Raw genomic sequence first — 24,146 nt, 5'->3', positions numbered from 1 at the left:
CCCTTCTATAATCTTTGATACATGTCATCTAGTCCTGGTGATTTGTCAACATTCAATTTTTAAGTTTGGCTTGGATAATTCTGAGTATTGTCTGTAATTTAACCAATTACCAATGTGTTCACATCGAGAATAACATCAAAGTGGTAATCACTGTAAAAATATCCTCTCGTATAGACTGAAACAAAAAATTTATGCAATATGTCAAATATCTTTTTGCCCACAATTATCAAGGAATTAACTGATTTCTTCCTTGGCTTTCTCCATTTTGTATATTTTTTTATTATTTTATTTTCTTTCATGAGGGATTCACGGGTGTAGTAGAGAAATTAACATTTATTGAGCACCTAATTCTATACTGTTACTTGCACAGAGAATAGTTCCTTACACAGAGTAATCACTCAATAAATGTTTACTAAATGAATGAATGCCAGGTATTGCAGTGTCACTTTACGTATGTGATCTTATTTATTCTTACAACAATCCTATGTGAGGTATATGCTATTTTTCTTCATCCATAAAATGGAAGAATAATAGTACCTATTTTACAGGATTGTTATGAAGATTGAATGACTTTATATAAAGCAATTAGAACAGTTCCTGGTAAATAGTAAGCACTATTTATATATTATTATTATTATTATTATTATAAGTATGATTGTTATTTTCCAGTGTTCCCTATGAGGAAACTGAAGTACAGAGATTTTAGGTCACTTTTCTGAGTATTACACTGGCAGTTAAAGGGTTGGAACAAATTTCTAAATTTCATGCTCTTTCTTCTAAACCTTTTACCTCCTGCTAAATTAATTAAACAAGAAGACCATTAGACTGAGATGGCTCTAATGCCATGGTGGCCTACATAAGCAAACCAAAATCTAAGCCTATAAAAGCCTCAAGGTTAGGAAATCAAAATTCTAACGATAACCAATCACAAACAGCCAACTAGGCTTTAAGCTACAGCCAATCAAATAATTTCTTTTTTTTGCTTCCTCACTTTCTTTATGTAAGTCTTTCCCTTGGCTCCTGTTAGTGAGTACTCTTAACCACTTCCTGTTTGGTACTGCCCAATTCCAATAGATAAATGCTCAAACTCTTAAAATTTTAATATGCCTCAGTTTATCTTTTAACACTCCTTATAGCCTTGGTGTTCTTGTCAAAGAGCTCTAGAATGTGTTATTTTGTCAGATTTTCATGTATATCTAGCCTATTTTGTAGGCTTCCTATTTTTCCTACTTAGATTATCTTTTAAATTCTTTGAAAGATTACTTTCCTTCTTAAATTTGGTTGTACATGGCCTTTTTCACTTGACAGGTGTCCTGATCCAGAGGACATACTTTTCCTGGAGTCCAATACGTTGTTTTAAATAATTACTAAATTTTTTACTGGCTAGTTATTAAACATTCTTTTCCTAATCTTTTCTCTACCTAATGAATTTAGTTTCCCTTTCCACCTCTCTTGAATTGAGAACTTCTGGAAGTTCTCAATTAATACCTGATTTGATTTGCGATGTAAGAAAGATGAGATATAAGGTACAACTTTCTCTTCTGACACCAGTGAGTTTAAATAATTTGATTTCACTTGCTAATTCATTGTGGAGGTCTGATTCTCAGTTCTGTTCCATCTGTGGGTCATGCATCTGGCAAATGTAATTTCTTGCAACATAATTATCTTAGTTAACCTATATGGCCACAAAGCATTTTAGACAAGTTGTAATTCTTTCCCGTACTTTTTTTCCAAAGCAGAAATTTTTGTGGAGCTTTCTCCAAGAAAATGAGACTGTTGACAGATTGCTTAAACTGAAATGGATGTAAAAGAGATGCGCAGGATATTCAAATTAATGATAACTGAATATGATCAAGCATTCTGATAGTTTTCTTGTGTAACTTTTCTATTAGTGAAAAACATTTGAATAACTCTGAGTGGGAGTGGAGGGATGGCAGTGGCCTGTGTGGTTGCGTTCATGTTCTAAGAATGAACTCCTAAAATCCAAGATTGATTAGCTTCATATCCACAGTGTTAAATCTTCAGAATTCTACCTAAAACCAAAACCTGTATTTCAAAAATAAACTTTAAGGTTGTTTGATGATCAAAGAGTTTTACATCAGCCATGCTGACATGATGAGAAGAAACTCGAGATATTTTGGAGATCTTGGCACAACTTCAAAGACTTAGAGGACAGAATGCCGAGAACTTTTCCAAGTTTTGGAAGGCAGCAGTTTGGCTGAGACCCACACGCACTGAAACGAGAGGCTTCCTTGAAAACACTTTAAAAGTCTTTTCCTATTTTGGAATTCTGAATTATGGCAAAATTCATATAGGCTTAAAACTCAATTCTGCACCCATTTTCCTCCCCAAAGTTTCTCTCCGTGTTAACACTGCTAAAGGATTCCTGAGGCATTTGCCGTAAGCATTTCAGTCAGGTCCCTGTTAGTCCTTCTAAACGCTGTTTCAAAATATTCTGAAATGAATCCCTTTCATCTCTATCTAATATATTTATCTTTGTTTTGCAGACGCAAAAGGTGAAGCAACACGGAGATTTGGGGGCATATCGCCAAATGACTTACAGTAAAGCTGGTGTCGCTTCGCAAGATTTTGGTACCCAAAGCAGCGGAACCGGGATTCAGCATCCTTCCTCTGATCACACGTTTCTTAAAGCAAGCATTCTGCGCGTTTGAACAGCGCCTCTTCATCCCCAACACCTCCTCCCAGCCCGCCCCCTAGTTCCTTCCCACCCTCTACCTCGCCCCCCCACCCCGCCCCCAGCCTGCGCATGCGTCCTAAGAACCCCCTACACTCGCGGCACAAGCTGAGAGTATTGTCGGGGGCTATTCTCTCTCCCAGGAACATGGCGGCGAGTCAGGGAGGTGGTGGTAACAGTGGGGGCGGCGGTTGTGGTGGAGGTGGAAGTAGCGGTGGCTGTGGCGCGGCCGGAGGGGGAGGTGGCGGAGCCGGAGTGGGAGGCGGCGGCGGCGGCGGCGGGACCCTGGTGGTGCCCATCCCGGTACCGACTCTTTTCGGTCAGCCGTTCCCCAACGGGCCGCAGTGGAACCCGGGGAGCCTACAGCCTCAACACACCGTGAGGAGCCTGGACCGGGCCCTGGAGGAGGCGGGCAACTCCGGCATCCTGAGCCTCAGTGGTAGGAAACTCCGAGACTTCCCGGGCAGCGGCTACGACCTGACGGACACCACCCAAGCAGGTGACAGGACGGGGAGGGGGAGGGGAAGCTGGGCTGAGAAGGAGGAGGTGGGGGGAGTGGGTGGCTGCGTGGCTGCGTTGTTGGACTCTGCTGGTCTGGGCGGGTGCGCGGGGGCGGCGAGACTGACAAAGTCAGAGCAGCCAGTTCTGAATGTGAGGGGCAGAGCAGGGAAAGGTGGGGGCGGGGGCGGGAATGCTGACTGAAGGGTGTATGGAAATCGGGTGGGATGTGAGGGGTGAAAGAGCATTATTGTTAAAGCGAGTTTCCCCAGTAAGGGAGGTATTGACACCTTCCTGAATGCACTGCTAACTCTCGTGGATGTTCCCATCTTTCCCGGAGGAAAAAAAGGCAATACATAACATCATAATCTATACATATTCTTTAAAGCCATACGTGCCTGCAAGAATGGTATATCCCTTTTCCTAGTACAGCAGCAGTATTGCCACGGTTTTTCTGTGTTTTTATTTTGTGTGTGTTTTAGTCATCCTAGAATATTCTTGCCTTCTTGTCAGATATGCCTTTAAAGACTGAGATTTGTCATTTTCCTGGTGTTGAGATAGTGGTGGTTAAATTAGTATTTGCTGCAGTGGAAAATTAAATCATCAATCACTTATGTGTCTGGTTTACTAGGGGAAAGAGTCCTTGTTCTGAGTTATGTTGGAGTCTTAATTTTTATTGCAGATATAACCAGGAATTTTAAGGGCATTTTTGAGAAACAAAATTAACTCCATTCTTCTTGGAGTTGTGGGTTAATGGTTCATCATTTTGGACAAGAAATTGGCTATTGTAATGTTCTTCATATACTCTCTGGTACTCTTTGTTGTGGATGGCATTTTTTGTTATGAACACACTCTCTTTCCCCTCTGCCTTATAAGCCAATGCCGATTATTTTAGGTGTGTTTTGGTTTGATGAAGGATTTTTTACTTTTCGTAATCTTTAAATTTGTTATTTATGTGTCTGTTTTTATTTGCTTTGCTGAAAGAAATCATGGACAGATTGATTTTAATAGATTTAGTGATTTTGAAGCAATATAGTAAGTAAATTCACTCATAATGAGAAGCAATAAAAGACCTCTTATTTTCAGAATAACACTGTTTCATTGTATTACGTTTCTAGATATTAAATCAAGGTGTGTGTTTGGGTGAGGGTGGGGAGAGGAGGAAAACCTAAAATTGAAGCCTTCTACCCAATTATTCTCTTAGGAATTATCCTAAGAACTAGAAATGTGTAATTGATCAGTGATTTTGTATTTTGGAAAGCATGTTTGAGTATTTACTCCTTCACTCTGAACAAACAATATGTTCACATATTCATGATACATTGGCAAGATATTATACTACTTGGTATGTTCTTCAAAGGCATGAAGAAAAATGGTTTCAGACTGCATCATTATAGAGATATGTTGTTTTACTTGTTACCTATAAAAGATTTCTTTATCTATAGGACAAAGTTGAAGCATCCTCTCTTGGCATTCAGGGCTTTCACTGCCTGGCTCCAATTTATTATTGCAACCTTAACTCTTCAAATGCTCCTACATAGAACCCTCTGTTCCAACTAGGTCAGCTCTCTGTCCCTCAAATATAGTTTATGAATTTTTGCCTTATCTTTGTAGAAGGTCATCCACATGCACGAGATTTCCTTCTTTTCTCCACCTATTTAATGTTGTTCAAGCTCCAGCTTTTCCAAGATGCTGTCTCCAACTCCCTTAGTCCACAGCAGTCTCCTGTTTCTTTGAATTCCTGTGGTACTTATAGTCTTTACCACTTACCTGCTAGTGCTGGCTTTATTTTCTTTTTATGTTTTGCTTTCCCTGAGAAGATGGAGAGCTCCTTAAAGGCAGGGAAAGAGTCATATACTTGTTCAGTTTTCTCATTATATATTGCTTATATTGTACTTAATAATATTTTTCATAAATATGAATATCATCTTATGTGGTTATAACCACTGGCTTTTAAGGTTTCAGTTTGTTTCCTGAGGCAAGTTTTAACACAAACCAGAACCATATTTGTTCTTGGTAAAATTCATTCATCATAAACTTTATCAGTGCCTACGGTAACAGAGGACTTTTTGAGATAATTCCACCACATTTTACTTTTTTAAAAATTGAATATATGTTCCTTGTGGGAACACTTCAAAATTTAAAGGAGAAATCTGTGGGTGACTCATTTGCCATTCATTTTTGACCAAATTCAGCCATGAACTAGTTAGGGACAATAATCTTATATGTAAAGAGACTAGTATTCATTATATATAAATGGAACTGAAGACAAACAGAGCACGTTTGAGATTATACATACATGCCGTACATACATACACATATACATACAGACATACAAATATGTATATACAGTATATTCTCTGCTTGATGAAAACAGTTCTGTTTGTTGATATTGTTATACTTAAAATGACTCAGTGGGATACTGTTTCAGTACCAAATTGATTAGACAGCAGTGGTTTATTGGGTTGGGAAGAGATTGGAAGAAGGGAAAATAGGTAGAAAGCTATTTGTTAATCTAGGTGTGAGGTGGTGAGAACCTAGGTTGAAACAAAATTGGATTAGAAGGGGAAATTGATAAATTTCAGAGGAAGGGAGAGGGCTTTTCACATTACTTTGCTGTTCCTTACATATACATAAGATGAAATAGACCTGTGGTTTACCACTTTGCCTGCATGTTAAAATCACAAGGGAGTGTGTTTTATTTTTTAAACCTATGCCTGGGCCCCACCCTAGACCAATTTAATCAGTCTCAGGGGCAAAGAGAGGGTTTTTTTGTTTGTTGGTTTGTTTTGTTTTTTAAGAATTCCCAGGTGATTCTAATGTGCAGTCAGGGTTGGGAAACTCTAAAATAGCTCATTTTTAGGCACTCAAGATATATTTATTGTTTGAGTGAATGAGAACATTGATAAAAGTTTGGTGACTAACCTAAAGCTACTTGTCAAGAGGGTCAAAACCAAAGCTAGGAACCAAGTGTTCAAGTTCTAGTTCAGTATTCTTTTTTGATAGACTTGAGTAAAGCAGACCCATTTTTTTCATCATATTATGTCTGTAGTGACTAGAAGCTTACCAGGAAACTATAATTTCTCCAGTTCCCTACTGTTGGATAAATTTGCGTTAAGAAAATAATGCCCCTAGAATATGTAGCAGCAAAATCTTGTTTTGTCTATTAATAGTCTTCCTGTGAGGGAAAGTGGATAATAGGTTGCTGATGGCAAAGTTTATCTTTGGTACCTTTTTATTTCTCTTTGCATTTCTGGTGTCTGTTCTTCTTCACCTGTCCCCTCTCTCCTGCCACCCTCCTTATTTCTTTTTCCGTCTTCAGCCTCACTCCTCTTCCTTTGCTGGGATGGAGCTCAATGCTAAATAATTATGGCAGCCTTTCCAGGCAATTAACATTTAAAAGGGAGAGTTTGCCAATTTACTTGAATCTCCATTTGGTGGTTTGTGCTCGCGACCTTTTTTGAATTGATATGCCTTGCAGATACTTTTTTTTTTTTTTTTGGCCACACGGCATGTGGGATCTTAGTTCCCGTGGAGTCTTAACCACTGGACGGCCAGGGAAGTCCCTCCAGATACTTCTTGATTAAAATACTCACCCATATAAAAACATAAAAATAGGGATCAGAAAGTTGGTTACCCATTTCAGGAAAGTAGCTAACTCTGGTTGTAACATCTTATCTTTGCTGGTCTGTGGGTAGGTTTGGCAAGACAAAGGGAAATTGCCTAGAACTTTAAAAAGTCTGTCTGGATACTGTGATAATTTGTTGACTTTAAGAGAGCTTGGAAGTGATTTTAATGGCTACCCAAACAAATCCTGAAACTTTTCATATTTGACTTCGTCACCAGTGCTACAAATAAGTCTCAGTCTACTTGCAGCTGCTCCCTCTGCTTCTTCATACTTCTTTATGTCCATAAACAATAGGTCTGTGAAACAGATTTAGGAATTCTTTACATACATCAGATTGTGCTGTGTCCTGGTTAATCACGTGTTTTCCTGTAAACCTGGAGTCAACTCTAGTATTTCCTACATGTGCTGGTTCACCTCTTCAACTGTGGGGCATGGTGCATTGTATCGGCTTGTAAAATGGAGCCAGTTAAACTGTGCAGCATCTGATTTTGTAACATAGGTGAAGGCCATCTTAGTGCATTCAGTGGAATAACCCTGTGATTTTGTGGCCTGATTCAAATATCTGCCTTGCTTTATGTAATAAATATCTTACTGAAAAGTTGAATGTGAAGGACACTTTTGACGGTTGACTCATATTTTAATTGCTTCAGATTGAATTTGAATTGCTGAACCTTGCAGTGATTTATTTTATTCAGTGATGAATTCTTCTATAGCATAAATAGTCGCCCCTTAATTTCTTTTGCAAGTTCACACTTTAAAATAAAATGTTATCTTAAATTGGAGGGTACGTTTATCATTAAAATAATACCATTTATACAGCTCTTTATAAATTCTGAGCACTTTAATATATATTACCCTATTGTATCCTAATAATAACCCTTTGAGCTTTGTAGAGTGCATAGTAATTACTCTTTGTTGTTGAGAGAGGTTAAGTGATTTGCCGGAAGTTAAATGGCTAGTGTATGGCAGAGTGTGGATCAGAGGCTAGGTTTTCCAACTCTAGCACTATTCCAGTGTTATTTCCATTGCAACACTTTCTCTTCTTATAACAAAGCTACTATTAAAATAAGCACTGTGCTAATAAATAGGTTATTTAATCTGAAAGATGAATGCTTATTTAGTTTCATAGATTATATAGTTTTTGTTTGTGGTGCAGTGTGTTTTGTTTTGTGCATGGTATTTGCATAGCTTGTCTTCATGCCCCTCTGTTGGTTTTAGAATAGATTCATTAAGCAAGCTTTTATTGAACTCTAACTTTGGAAACATGATCCTCGAAGGGTTTACAAACTAGGTGAATGTGTACAGTAATATATGTAACAATTAGAAAAGAGTTATAATATATAATGTTCAAAATTGTATGTTTTAATAAACTGTACAATTAAGTGATATGGAACTGGGGCATAAGGCTTAATTTTATTGGGGGTTAAGTTAGTTTGAGAAAGTTTCCTATAGAGTTAGATATAGCTGAATCTTGAGGTAAATGATCAGTATGGGATCAAGTTATGATTAAGCAGGAGGGACAGTTGCAGACTGTCAGGGGAGAAATTGCACTGATACGGAGTTGAGAATGACATTGCATGTTAAGGGCAGATGTTAACTGCAGGTTCACTCTATATTTTCTCAAACATACTTGGAGGCTGAAAGGAGGGAACTAGTAGAGAGTTCAGTGTTAAGATGCAAGAGGGGGAGGGGGGATCTTCATGGAGTGGGTGGAAAGTTGTTAGCCATGGAAGGGAGGAGTTACCTGACTTTTGCTAAGGTGAAGGGGAAGGTAGATGTCTGGGGACATTATTGTCTTAAATTTTAATCTTAAGTGAGGCAGTGTCATCTGGGAGAACAAAGTTACAAGCATAGGAATAAGTACTCAATAGAGCAAAATGCTTTAAGGAGTCATTATGGAGAGTAAGCCATAGTTTAGAATTAGGACTGTGTTAAGCAGCTAAATTAGTTGCTTTTGAACGATATGAGCTTACGATGTTTTCTGAAAAAAATTGTATATACTGCATGACAGGTAAGAGAACAGAAATGGTTGATTGGGATACTTTTGAATCGGGGTTATAGTGACACTTGATTAAGTTTAAAATTTAATATTTTGATTTAGATTATTTGTAACATAAACTCTGAAGCATTTATTTATCATCAAAAGCATAAAGATGTACAAGATCCAGAACCTCATTGACAGCATGAGAGATGATGTTAGGGACACTTCACAAATAAAAGTAATTGAATACTTAGAGCATATTGATTTCCTGGGAGGTGATATTTAAGTTCCAAGGCATACAGAGAAACTTTGCAAAAGGGCATATGACTCACCTAGTCTATCCCAGCAGTACACTCTAAGGGATACTTAAACTGTATGATGCTCACCCCCATCGTACAGAGGCTGTTCATCCTCATGATGTAGAAGGGGAAACCTTTTTCTTTTCTCTACACGTTGTGTGTATTTAGGTAGTTCTTGAAGCATTGTAACACTCTTATAATCAGTTTTCTGAAAAGTTTCAGAAAGTTTTCTCTGCTTCCCTTTTATAGGAAAAAATACCTTATACTCCAGGGAACCATTTAATGTAAAAAAGAAAACTGTACAAGTGAGTTTTATAACAATAATTTAAATTTGTGTTTAGTCTCACTTTAAACTAGTGTATTCAGTCTGCTAAAGGTCTAACTTTTAATCTTTACATTTCTCCTGTTTCAAATAAATTATAAATTGATAGCATTCCACTTACAGAATACTAGTCAATGGACTGTAATGGATAATTAAACAATGGATATTGTCTCATATATATTTTGACCGCAAAATTTTTTTAAAGTTTTTTTCCAAATAAGAAAGTAAGTTCTTCCCTATTTGTGGACGTTGTTAATCTGTGTACTCTTATAATTTGTGACAGAGATTGTTGTCACTTTTAATTGTTTAAGTTCCTTTCAGTGGAATTTTATGTATAATATTAGGGATTCAAGGTGACAAGAAACAGAAATAAAATAACTGTGCCATAAAATTTTATTTGAACTCTATTGAGACTAACCAATTCTAGAGCATTTGTGTATCTGGATTTCATTCAAAAATGACTTCTCTACATTATTATGTCCCCGAGAGACTCTAGAATGTGCAGCATAGAAATTTTCCCCTCTTAAAAAAGTAATTACAATATATAAATCCTTAATACTTTGAGCTAATTGGTTGGGGATGTCTGTGTCAATGAGAAATCAATTACTTTTAAAGATATTTATACATTAAAAATAGTAAATTGAACATAGCCATCTCCTTAATTTACCTTGATTAGTATGTAAGAATGGATTTGTCATATCTATTTTATGTAAATGGACAGGGTGATAAAGTTGCTGCCTTTAAGGAACTTATGATTTCCTAGTGGTATAAAATAAGTACTCATGTATCTATTATATAGGCTAGATCAAGGTTTCAAGGAGTGGGGGAACTTGCCCCCAGGAGATACTTGGTAATGTCCGGGGACATTTTTGACTGTCACAACTTGGGGATATTACTGATATCTAGTGGGTAGAAGCCAGGGATGCTGCTAAGCATCCTACAATGAACAAGACTGCCCACACAACAAAGAATTACCTGGTCCAAAATGTCAGTGGTGATTGAGATTGAGCATTGCTGGGCTAGAGTAAGATAAATGTCTTAAGTGAAAACAGAGTGATGTGCAAGTTTGAAGAGGGAGCGGTGACATGATTGTGTTGGTAGAACATCAGAGGGGGCTTTATAATGGAGATGGAGGATGGGCTTTGAAGGGGGAAGGATCAGATTTTATACTTAATCATAAAAAGAGGATACTATATGAATATTGACATCCTAGAGTCTCTTCAAACTCAAAATGTCAAAAAAAGATCAACTTTTGTTATTGACCCTAGGCCCCCTGATCTCCCAGACCAGAAAGTTGGGAATTATTCTTGACTCTTCACTGTCCCTCACCCTCTATATCTGGTTAGGACCTAAGGCCTCTTGATCATAACTGTTTGAATAGCTTTCAGATCTGTTTCCTTCCTGTCTGTTCTCACTGCCATTGTTGTTGTTCAGGTCCTCCTCTCCTCACCTTTAACTGGACCTATCAACAGTTTTCCCAAATGATCTCTCTGCCTCATGTTCAGTTTGCTTCAAGTCCAATTAGTCTTTCACACTGTAGCTGGAGCACTCTAATATGCAAATCTGATTGTCACTTGTGGCTACTAAAACACCTTCGATCCAGTAAGCCAGCTCCTTAATAATACGTTGCTTATTCCTTGTTTTGAACTTTACAAAAATGTGAAAAAGCTAATACATAACTCTGCTTTATATAGCTGGTAATTTTTATATTATATTACTTAATATTAAGTTGCTCAGATTCATCCAAATTGTATGAAGCTGTAGTTCATTCTATTTTTTTAAAAATTATATATTTATTTATTTTATTTATGGCTGCGTTGGGTCTTTGTTGCCGCACACAGGCTTTTCTCTGGTTGTGGCGAGTGGGGGCTACTCTTCGTTGCGGTCTGCGGGCTTCTCATTGCGGTGGCTTCTCTTGTTGTGGAGCACGGTCTCTAGGTGTGCAGGCTTCAGTAGTTGTGGTGCACGGGCTTAAGTTGCTCCACGGCATGTGGCATCTTCCCGGACCAGGGCTTGAACCTGTGTCCCCTGCATTGGCAGGCGGATTCTTAACCACTGCGCCTCCAGGGAAGTCCCTGTAGTTCATTCTTTTTGGTGGCTCCATTATCTTTCATTGTGTGACTATAGTATAGTTTATCCACTGTCTCACTCCTGGCCATTTGGGTTGTTAACATATTTTTGCTCTTGTGAGCAGTGCTGCTATAAGCGTTATTATACATGTCTTCTGTTGTGCACGTGCAAGAATTTCTCTTGTGTTTATTCTTGGGAGTGGAATAGCTGGATTGTATGGTATGTTAATGTTCAAATTAAGGAGATAATGCCAACTGGTTTACAGTTTACCTTTCCATCAACCTCTGTAAGAGACCCTATGAATTCGTATCTCCTCCAACACATAGTATTGTCAGATTTAAACATTTTGGCCAAACGAGTTTATTATTTTTAATTTTTTTGGCTGCACTGAGGCATGCGAGATCTTAGTTGACCGACCAGGAATTGAACCCGCACCCCCTGCAGTGGAAGCGCGGAATCCTAACCACTGGACTGCTAGGGAATTCCCCCAAACGAGTTTAAAATGGTAGTTCAATGACGTCTTTTTTTTTTGTAGTATGAAACTATTTTTTTTAATTGAAGTGTAGTTGATTTACAATGCTGTGTTAGTTTCAGGTGTACAGCAAAGTGACTCAGTTATTTATATATATGTGTGTATGTGTGTGTATATATATATTTTTTTCAGATTCTTTTCCATTATAGGTTATTACAAGATATTGAATATAGTTCCCGGTGCTATACAGTAAGTCCTTGTTGTTTATCTATTTTATATATAGTATCTGTTAATCCCAAACTACTAATTTATCCCTCCCCGCTCCTTTCTCCTTTGGTAACCATAAGTTTGTCTTCTATATCTGTGAGTCTGTTTCTGTTTTGTAAATAAGGTCATTTGTGTCGTTTTTTAAAGATTCCACATATAAGTGATATCATATAACATTTGTCTTTCTCTGTCTAATTTACTTCATTTAGTATGATAATCTAGATCCATCCATGTGGCTGCAAATGGCATTATTTCATTCTTTCTTAAGACTGAGTAATGTTCCATTGTATATACATCTTTATCCATTCATCTGTTGATGGACACTTAGGTTGCTTCCATGTCCTGGCTACTGTAAACAGAGCTGCAGTGAACATTGTGGTACATGACTCTTTTTGAATTATGGTTTTCTTAGGGTATATGCCCAGTAGCAGGATCGCTGGGTCATATGGTAGCTCTGTTTTTAGTTTCTTAAGGAACCTCCATACTGTTCTCCGTAGTGGCTGTATCAATTTACATTCCCACCAACAGTGCAAGAGGGCTCCATTTTCTCCACACCCTCTCCAGCATTTATTGCTTGTAGACTTTTTGATGGTGGCCATTCTGACTGGTTCGAGGTGATACCTTTCTTGGTTTATATTTCCCTGATCACCAGTTTCATTAACATATCTTCAAATGTCTTACCTACTTGGCCATATATGTTTCCTGTACTGTGAAATAATTTATTTTGCCCAAATACTAATACTATACTAATCATTTGTCAGTTTTGTATATTGTATTTTCTCCTAGTTTGTAACTTGTCTTTTTTGCTTTTTAAGGAGTCATTTGCTGAACAAATGTTCTACATTTTAATACAGTCAAATTTATCAGTCTTTTATAGTCACTATTTTTTGTGTCTTGTTTAAGAATGTGTAAAATATATTCATGTATGTTTTTTACTAAAGGTTTTAAAGGTTTGTTTTGGGTGTTTCAGTTCCTCATCAATGTGGAGTTGATTTTTATGTATAGTGTGAGGTAGAGGTCCTATTTTGTATTTTAGTACATGGACCATCTTTTTCCAGATATATCCCTGCCTACTTCTTTTCTTTTTAACATTTTACTGAGATATAATTCACATGCCAAAAATTCACTCATTTAAAGTATATAGTTTATTGGTTGTTAGTTGTACACTCATCACTGCAGTCTAATTTTGGGATATTTTTATCACTTCAAAAAGAAACCCTATACCCATTAGCATATCCCCCCACCCCGCCACCAATCTAGACCTAGGCAACCTCTAACTTACTTTTTGTATTTATAGATTTGTTGATTCTGAACATTTTATATAAATAGATTCTTACAGTATGTGGCCCTTTGTGATAGTCTTCTTTCGTTTATCATGTTTTAAAGTTCATTTATGTTGTAGCATATATCAGTACTTCATTCCGTTTTATATCTGAATAATATTCTATTGTACATTTTGTTTGTCCATTCATCAGTTGATGGACAGTTGGGTTGTTTCCATTCTTTGGCTGTTATAAATGATATTGCTATGAATATTATGTAAAAGTTGGGTAGATGTATGTTTTCATTTCTCTTATACATGTAGGAGTAGAATTGCTGGATCATATGTTTTTTTTTTAACATCTTTATTGGGGTATAATTGCTTTACAATGGTGTGTTAGTTTCTGCTTTATAACAAAGTGAATCAGTTATACATATACATATGTTCCCATATCTCTTCCCTCTTGCGTCTTGGATCATATGTTAATTCTATGTTTGACATTTTGAGGAAATGCTAAATTGTTTTCCAAAGTGGCTGCACCATATTACATTTCCAGTAGCAGTGTATGAGGATTCCAGTTTCTTCATATCTTCAACAACACTTGTTGCTATCTGTATTTTTGTTTACAGTCATCCTAGTAAGTGTGAAGTATAATCTCATTATGGTTTTGATTTGCATTTTGCGAATGACTAATGATGTTGACCTCCTTTCATGTGTTTATTGTCCATTTATATATCTTCCTAAGGAAATGTCTGTTTAGATTCTGTCCACTTTCTAATTGGGTTGTCTTTTCCTTATTACTGAGTTATAAGAGTTTTTTTTTTTCTTTTTCTTCTATACATAAAACCCTTACCCAAGTATATAGCTTGCAGATGTTTCTTTCCTAGTCTGTGGGTCGTCTGCTTTGAAACACAAAATTTGAAAATTTTGATGAAGCCCATTTTATCTTTTTTTTTCTTATGTTGCTTGTGCTTTCTGTGTCATATCTAAGGAGCCATTGCCTAATCCAGGGTTATGAAGATTTACTCTTTTGTTTTCTTTTGGTTTTATAGTTTTAGCACTTACATTAGACATATTATCCATCTTGAGTTCTTTTGTTTGTTTGTTTGTTTTTCAATTATAACTTTTTTCTTACCAGTAAATACTGTATTTTACCCCTCAGGTGTGTTGGTACTTTTTTGTTTTTCCGTACGCGGGCCTCTCACTGTTGTGGCCTCTCCCGTTGCGGAGCACAGGCTCCGGATGCGCAGGCTCAGCGGCCATGGCTCACGGGCCCAGCCGCTCCGCGTCATGTGGGATCTTCCTGGACTGGGGCACGAACCCACGTCCCCTGCATCAGCAGGCCAACTCTTAACCACTGCACCACCAGGGAAGCCCAGTACTTATTTTTTAAATTAATTTTTTTATTGGAGTATAGTTGATTTACAACGTTGTGTTAGTTTCTGCTGTACAGCAAACTGAATCAGCCATGCATATACATATATCCACTCTCTTCTAGACTCCATTCCCATATAGGTCATTACAGAGCACCTAATAGAGTTCCCTGTGCTATACAGTAGGTTCTTATTAGTTATCTTTTATATGTAGTAGTGTGTATATGTCAATCCCAATCCCCCAGTTTATCTCCCCCCTTTCCCCTTGGTAACCATAAGTTGGTTTTCTACATCTGTGACTCTTTCTGTTTTGTAAATAGTTTCATTTGTATCATTTTTTTAGATTCCACATATAAGCGATATCATATGATATTTGTCTTTCTCTGTCTGACTTAGTTCACTCAGTATAACAATCTCTAGGTCCCTCTATGTTGCTACAGATGGCATTATTTCATTCTTTTTTATGGCTGAATAATATCCCATGGTATATATATACCACATCTTCTTTATCCATTCCTCCATTGATGGACATTTAGGTTGCTTCCATGTCCTGGCTATTTCAAGTAGTGCTGCAATGAACATTGGGATGCATGTATCCTTTCGAATTACGGTTTTCTCTGGATATATGCACAGGAGTGGGATTGCTGGGTCGTATGGTAGTTCTATTTTTAGTTTTTTAAGGAACCTCCATACTGTTATCCATAGTGGCTTTGCCAATTTACATTCCCACCAACAGTGCAAGAGGGTTCCCTTTTCTCCACACCCTCTCCAGCATTTGTTGTTTATAGATTTTTTGATGATGGCCATTCTGACTGGTGTGAGGTGATACCTCATTATAGTTTTGATTTGCATTTCTCTAATAATTAGTGATGTTGAACATCTTTTCATATGCCTCTTGGCTATCTGTCCATCTTGAGTTCTTTGTGTATGGTGTGAGATCAGGGTCCAACTTTGTTCTTTTGCATATGTATATCTAGTTGTCCCAGCACCATTTCCGGAAAATACCTTTCTTTCCTCATCCAGTTTTCTTGTTACCCTTGTCGAAAATCAACTGACCATAAATGTGAACGTTTATTTCTGGACTCTCAATTCTATTCCATTGATCTGTATATCTGTTCTTTTTTTTTTTTTTTTTTTTTTTTTGCGGTACGTGGGCCTCTCACTGTTGTGGCCTTTCCTGTTGTGGAGCACAGGCTCCAGACGCGCAGGCTCAGTGGCCATGGCTCACGGGCCTAGCTGCTCCGTGGCATGTGGGATCTTCCTGGACCGGGGCACGAACCCGTGTCCCCTGCATCGGCAGGCAGACTCTCAACCACTGCGCCACCAGGGAAGCCCTGTATATCTGTTCTTATCCTGGTACCACTCTATCTTGATTTCTGTAGCTCTGTATTAAGTTTTGTAATCAGGAGGTGTGAATCTTCTTCCAACATTGTTCTTTTTCAAGATTGCTTTGACTGTTTCGAGACCAATATGAATTTTAGGATCAGCTTGTCAATTTCTTCAGAAAGTGCAGTTTGGGATTTTGATAGGGGTCGTGTTGAATCTGTAGGTCAATTTGGGGAAATTTTACCATCTTAACAATATTAAGTTTTCCAGTCCATGAATATGGGATGTCTTTTGATTTATTTGTATCTTTAGTTTCTTTCAATAATATTTTGTTGTTTTCCTCAGTCTTTATTTTCTGACATACTATCATATAGAAAAAAATAGAATTTTTTCTTAATTTCATTTTTGGGATATTCATTGCTAGTTTATTGAAATATGTTTTTTTTTTTTTTTTGTGGCTGCACCACGTGGCTTGTGGAATCTTAGTTCCCTGATCAGGAATTGAACCTGGGCCCTAGGCAGTGAAAGTACGGAGTCCTAACCACTGGACCCAAATATACTTGACTTTTTTTTTAGTAGACTTTATTTATTATTATTATTTTTAGTATTTATTTATTTATTTATCTATTTATTTAGTGGGCTGTGTCAGGTGTTCGTTGTGGCATGTGGGATCTTCATTGTGGCACGTGGGATCTTTCATTGCAGTGCTTGTTGCGGTGCACGGGCTCTTTGTTGCAGCACACAGGCTTCTCTCTAGTTGTGGCATGTGGGTTTCCTCTTCTCTAGCTGTGTCGTGGGCTCCAGAATGCATGGGCTCTGTACTTTGCGGCATGCAGGCTTTTTAGTTGAGGCACGCAAGCTCAGTAGTTGTGGCACACAGGCTTAGTTGCCCCACAGCATGTGGGATCTTAGTTCCCCGACCAGGGATTGAACCTGCGTCCCCTGCATTGGAAGGCGGATTCTTTACCACTGGACCACCAGGGAAGTCCCTATAATTGACTTTTACATAGTGGTCTTTTATCTTGCAACCTTGCTGAACTTGTTTCTTCATTCTAATAGTTTTTTAATGGATTCATTAGCATTTTCTGTATGTATGATCATGTCATCTGCAAATAGAGATAGTTATACTTCTTCCTTTCGAATCTGGATGCCTTTTATTTCAGTTTCTTGCCTAATCATCCTGGCTAGAACTTCTAGTACAGTGTTGAGTGGATATGGTGAGAGTGGACGTTCTTGTCTTATTCCTGAATTTAGGAGGAATGCATTCAGTCTTTCACCATTAAATATGATATTAGCTCTGGTTTTTTTCATAGATGCCCTTTTTCAGGTTGAAGAAATTCCTTTTTATATCTAGTTTTTTGTCTTTTATTGCATTAATATGGTATATTACATTGATAGGCTTTTAGCTGTTATATCCTTCTTGCATTCCTGGCCTACCTGCTTTTCAGTTTAGTCTCATAGTGTCCCAAAACTCTACATTCCAGCCTGCCAAATTCCATGCTGTTCCTTGAAAGTATCATGCTATTCCATGTTTTCATGTTATTTTTGCCCTTACTGTTGATGTCCTTCTTCTCCCTCTTTTCTGCCTTGTGAACTCCTGTTGATCTTTTGTATCCAAGATCAGGCCTTTCTTTATTACCTTTTCCCTTTCCTGCATCCTCCACATATAGGGATTACTCTATCCCTCTAATGTAGCTGCTGTGATCCTTTATTGCAATTAATATATTTCCCCTATTGTAACATTCATTATCAATTTAATAACTTTTCCAGAAAAAGAGAAACACTACCACAATAAGCACATACATGGATTTTAGAAATGTTAACATTAGACGAAAATGTGCATTGTAAGATCAAAGAAATATGGTATTTGTTTACATTTCTCTTTTTATTGATTTTGGAGGTTTTTGAGTATAGTTGCTTTGTTGCCATTCCAACATTTAGTATAGTGTGTGGTACACAGTAGATGTTTAGCACATTTGTTCAATTTAGCCTGCTTCTTACCCCGGGTGCCTTTTCAGGTCCCTCCACAGGTTGTCTCTTTCCTTTTCCACTATGTTTTCCAAATACTTCTCATGTATGTACCTGTTCTTCAGTCAGATTGGACTTCTTACTGTCTCTCTGATTTTTGTTTTTATTGTTTTGTTATATTATTTAAAAAAAGAAAAGCTATCAGAAAGCAAAAAGAAATAACAGCTTATTAATTGCTTCATAAGCAGAGATATGATTATTAAACTCTAACAGTTGCAAATTAGCTATAGTTTTTATATATTGTTATATTGTATCACTGAATATGTTTTTATTTTAGAATAGTTGACTGCTTTTAAATATTTAGGTTAACTAATAAAATTGATTTGTAAGTAATGTTTATGACATTAAATAACATGTTTGGCGTTAAAATTATTATAAAATGTTTTGAGGATTAATCTGTTGTTTTAACTAATCCCATCTTGAAAATCATATTTGTAGATGAAGTCCAGGAAAAACTGTGAGATGAATGCCTATTTTGGCTTGGGTTTAGCAGATTTTCCAGTAGTATAGCTCTAAATTGTTTAAAATTATTTTCATGTGTCTTGGTCTAGTTTTCTCTTCTTACATTGGTCTACTGTCCTCCATTTGCCATAAACTCTCAGAAATAATTGCTGTATATATTTTCACTGCTTCTCTTGTAAAAAACCTCATCAACTCATGACTGAATGTTTTCTCAACATTAATTTATGTAATGTTGTTGCCTTAAAAGTCTTTCCATTATAGTCTGTTGTATACTTTTCTTCCAAATTGTTCTTTCTGAGAGTTTTGTTTATGCCACTGTTCCACTGAAGAAAAATGCTTTATAACATGATTTTTAACGACTGCCTAATAGTCTACTGTATGTATGCACCATATTTTATTTAATCATTCCTCTATTGTTAGTTGTTTAAGTTACTATTTAATATCAGTACATAGCCAGGTGCAGTTGTGCTCTTAGCTTTACATTGCTTCCCTCAAGAGGAGTTTAAACTCTTTGAGGGCAGATAACACTTTCTATACAAAAATACCCTATAGTGTTTGGTTGACTGCAGTGTCTCTCTGCAACAGTTGATAGTAAATGCTTGTCAAATTTCTAAACTTAAAATTATGGGAAGGAGCATGATAATTTTATGTACTGACTTCTTATTCTATTTGTGTGACTATAAACTAGAGGAATGGCTTTGCCATGGTATCTTGGTGATCTTGCACATCTCCACATAGGCAAGGCTGAACCACAGTCTGACTCAAATCTTGGGGAAAGACTCCCTGATCCTCCCTGGTACATGGCAAGATAGATGACATAAGGTCATTTTGTGTCCACCTCCCTATCTTGTGGGAGGCTGCCTCAAGGCAGTTTATTATCTCCTTCCCTAATTCTGGTGAGACATGGGACATTCTTTCAGATACAGTTGTGAGTATAAAATTGCAAAGCAGCAGTCTAGAGTTGGCTCCTCCATGACAGAGCAACCCTCTGTGCATGTTGTCTGTTATTTGGTCCTTCCCTCCAGTTTGGTTTTGTCCTGTGGGACTAGGGACATGGGGAAGTGACACCATACAGATCATGCTTTCTCTGTGTTAGTAATAAACTGAATCCATTTGGTCTTATTGGTAGCTGCCAGTGTGCTGCTGTGTAGGAGCCACTTGAACATTTAAGATATACTAATGGGGTTTTCTTTGGCCTGGTTTGTGGAATTTGTCATTTCTTTGTAATTAGTTTACTGTAACTTGCTTTTAATTTCAGCATCCAATATTTAGTGCCTTGTTAAATAGCTCAAGTAAGGATGATCCTTGCTCCGTAAATACAGTTGTTTTTTTTTTTTTTTTTCGGTACGTGGGCCTCTCACTGTTGTGGCCTCTCCCGTTGCAGAGCACAGGCTCCGGACGCGCAGGCTCAGCGGCCATGGCTCACGGGCCCAGCCGCTCCGCGGCACGTGGGATCCTCCCGCACCGGGGCACGAGCCCGCGTCCCCTGCATCGGCAGGCGGACGCTCAACCACTGCGCTACCAGGGAAGCCCAGTACAGTATTTTTTTAAGGGGCACAGTACACCGGCTGTAAAATTTGTCTTAATCTGGATACATCAAAGATGAAGCAGTTAGTTTTGTTTAGCATAGTAGCTTGCACTTGGGTTTTTTTGTTTTGTTTTTTTTTTAACCCTCCTCCAGGACTGCTTTTGTTTTGGAATCCAAAGCGTACTAGAGTTATATTGGGAAGTCAGTTTGACATAGACTGTTCTTATGTTACATTAGACTTTCCTTTCTCATGCAGTAGAAATGTACTAAGGTATCATAATTAATGCAAATAAAAAGTATACTGTGTGCTTGTCCCTCAGTATCCATGGGGGATTGGTTCTAGGACCCCAGTGAATACCAAAATCCACAGATGCTCAAGTCCCTTATGTAAAATGGCCTAGTACAATTGGCCCTCCATATCTGTGGGTTCCCCATCTGTAGATAAGGAGGGCCTACTGTATAAACAGATCCATTTGATTTTCAGTGACTAGTTGACATTGACCTAGGCAGAAAGTACATCAACGTTAGATTAATCATGCATCAGTTCAGATATCTTAGAGATGGTCAAGGTGACATGTTTTGTTATCACTTACTTCATTATCAGACTAATTATAACAATTCAAATTGTATAGTTTTGGGGGTTTGCTTTATGAAAATAATTTACATGAAAGCATGATTTTTGACATTAAAGCTTGCATACTTTCATAGTAATTTGCATTTTAAAAATTATGACATATAATATTGGATTAGCAATAAAACATGACAGCACAGTGGTGATGTTTGGTAGCGGGCCAAGTTGTGCCCCATAAAAACAAAATAATTGTATATAATACCGACTTATAATTAGCCTATAGCTGTCTGGATACATCATTCTTATGAATGAAATATATATGGTTAGAATTCAGTTTACATTCTGAAATATAATACTTTTAAAGTAGTATAATATTAATAGTGTTTCCTTATAACAGAAGCATGCTTGCTTATTGTAGAAAATTTAGAATATTAAAAGCATAAAGAAGAAAATACAAAACGCTCCTTATTCTACCAGCCTTGAGTAAACATTAACATTTTGGTGTATTTCCTTCATACCCCCACACTCATCACCTTGTACATACATACCTGTCGGTCTTTGTATGTGTATATACTGAGTGTATAAAATGTACATTTTAAAATGAAACAATTGGCTCATACTGTGTATATAGTTTAATATTTTGAGTGTTCTAGTTTTTACCCTCTGAGCATTCTTATTTCCATATTAAGGAATCAAGTCTATAATATTATTTTTAAAGGTTGCGGGATATTTCACTTTGAGGGTATACTGTATTTTATTTAGCCTTTACCTATTGTTGGACATTGAAGTTGTTTCTCATATTCTACTCTATTAAATAACTGAAATGTACATCATTTTTTATGCATCTTTATTTGGTTTTAAAAATTGCTAGAGATTGAATTCTTGGATCAATGGGTATGAACATTTTTAAGGCTCTTGATTCATATTGGCAAATTTCCTTCTGGACAGGTTACCTCATTTTGAATTTCCATCAGCGGTATATGGGGAAGTGCCCAATTCAAACTAGCCTTGCCAACATTGGGTAATATCTTTGAAAACTTTTAAATTTGATGGGTGAATTATAGTGTCTTATTCTTTACATTTCTTTTGATTAACAGTGAGGTTGAATATATTTTCATATACATCTTGGTCATTGATGATTTTCATTTTTGAATCTGTTTATGTCCTTGGGCCAGGCTTTATCTATGAGTTGTTGTTATCATTTTGCTTTTTGATAGACTGCAGTTTTCCTTTTTATGTAGCTAAATCTAGAAATCTTTTCATTTGTGAATTATTTCTTTATTTGATGCTTTGAAAGTCCATCCCTCATTCTAGAATTGAGTGACTATTCACTAGAATGTTTTGCTAGTTTTTTATGATTCATTTTTCATGTTTATCTTTTTCTTCCATCTGGAATTTATTTTAGTGAAAGTTATGTGATGAGGCTCTAACATTTGTCTTTTGAAAATAAAAGTTTTTCAAGAACCACTTAATAATACTACATGAATTCAAAATGCCAAATTTATAGTCTAATAAATTTTATAGGGGTTGAAGTATAGTGTCATTCTCAAATATCACTTTGATGTTTGAATGCCATTATACTGCATTATTTCTTGGTGAAATTGAAACACTTTGTAGAATTTCCTACAGACAACTGTGCATAGAGCTGCCCCTCCCCCCTTAAAAAAAAAATAAAGTCTTGTCCTTCCACGTGGCTTAATAGTTGTATGACTCACAGTCCTTTTCTCACTGAGCATGCATATAATCTACCCTCTGGTTAGCAGCTGTGGTTTCTCCTTGCAGCATCTGTTTTTGTTTGCCCCCTTGCTTCTCAAAGTGCCTGTGCTCAAAAGGAGCCTTCCATTATTGGTTGCTGCAGGTCACTAAGGTCTGCTTGTTATTGTTTCTCATAACTGTTGGCTTTAAAGCATTTTTTTCTTCACTTTTTCTAATATCTACTTCATACTTTTTTTCCCTCTCCACTGTACTTATGGTTAATATTTTAACATCATGGAGTAGCTTAGAAATTCTTGAGCTGTACGTCTTACTCATTCAACAAGGCTTTAATGTTATAGACTGACTTTTCATTATCTTTTCCTGAATGACAGCACAATACCCTTCTAGGGAATACTGAATCAAGAAATCACCTGTCTTTGCTGAGGGCATCTGTTGAAAGCAGATGCCAGAGCCATGGGGTTGTCATTTCCCATCAGGTTCCAACATCAGAGTCTAATACTTCAAAGACACTCTCCATTCTTGCATTGACAGACAGCTGTGGTGCCTCCTGTTTTCTTGTTGCTTTTGTTTCTAGTCCTAACACTTCTTTTAGATGGAAAAGTAGGTAAGGAAGCATTAGTATTTGAGAGCGTATTAATCAGATTTTACGTGCTGTAACTGCTCACATTTGAGTAATATCAGTTACTGAAGAGCACAGAAAATTTTTTTCATTTTCATGTTAGGAAATAAGTATTTTAGTTAGTTGATTTTTTGCACTCTCCTAAAGACATAATTCTAGCATATATTTTCCATGTAATAAGAACTGAATGTAATTGTCAATTTCCATCATTTTATTTTAGATCTTTATGAACATTATATATCATTAGGTACAAATTGATGATTTTCCTGTCGTTTCTTTTGCTTACTTCCTCTAAGGATTTTAGGTTGTTACAGAATGTTTACTCATTTTCAGTAGCTCTGAGATAATGAGTAGTAGTAATTAAGTGATTTTGGCGATCTTTTATAGGTAATCATCAGTAGAATTAGAATGTAATTCAGATACAGTCTAGTGCTCATCTACTAAATAACAGTTATACCTCATTTTTCAGTCTGTAGGACTTCTGTAAACTGTGAGATACACCCCAAGGATTATGAAGTATTGGTCCCATCACAACAGCTTTGTAAAAAATCACACTTTTAGTTGAACTAAGTGGGGGTGATTTTTTTTTTTCATAGTTCCTTTCACTGAAGTGTTATTATCTGAGCCGATAATATTTGGTGCTAGGGTGGAACAATAATTGGGATTGCTTAGACTTGGTGTCTGACTGGCTTTTAAGCTACCCTAACACGTAGTACCTAATTCATGGTGCTTAATGGAATTTTGAATGAGTGGCACAGCCTATGAGTCAAGTCAGAATGCTGCCTGGGAAATAAGAATGAGACTTGGAAGGTGAGAATCAGAATTTGCCTGCCTTTGTCCCAGACTCTAAGGGCAGAACCACAGATAATTTGATGCTTATGATATTTAATTATTTTACTTTGTGTATTTTCTGTGGTGAGGCTGCAACTTCTGATCCTTGGTCAATAAGGAATGTACACCTTGGGAGATAATTTTCCGTGGGTCTCATGTTTCTGCATATCTTGGGAGTGAGGCACTAACTGCCCTTTGT

At 37.0% G+C, this 24,146-nt stretch overlaps 1 protein-coding gene across 2 annotated transcripts in view; it reads left to right on the top strand.

Annotated features, from left to right (window-relative positions):
- Nucleotides 1-2,793: 2,793 nt before the first annotated feature.
- Nucleotides 2,794-24,146, top strand: part of LRCH2 (leucine rich repeats and calponin homology domain containing 2) — a 94,039-nt gene continuing 72,686 nt past the window's right edge. Inside the window, exon 1 of one of the 2 annotated variants that reach the window (XM_029240542.1) lies at nucleotides 2,794-3,194. In XM_029240542.1, coding sequence (XP_029096375.1) covers nucleotides 2,843-3,194 — 352 coding nt within the window. In that variant the 5' untranslated portion in view covers nucleotides 2,794-2,842. The remainder of the gene's footprint in view (nucleotides 3,195-24,146) is intronic. The other variant, XM_029240543.1, reaches the window with a different exon arrangement.

Source organism: Monodon monoceros, unplaced genomic scaffold, assembly GCF_005190385.1.
Source record: "Monodon monoceros isolate NGI ecotype Baffin Bay Population unplaced genomic scaffold, NGI_Narwhal_1 Super_Scaffold_22, whole genome shotgun sequence".
NCBI lineage: Eukaryota > Metazoa > Chordata > Mammalia > Artiodactyla > Monodontidae > Monodon > Monodon monoceros.
Note: the sequence above shows the minus strand (reverse complement) of the source record. Positions and strands in the feature narration are given on the sequence as shown.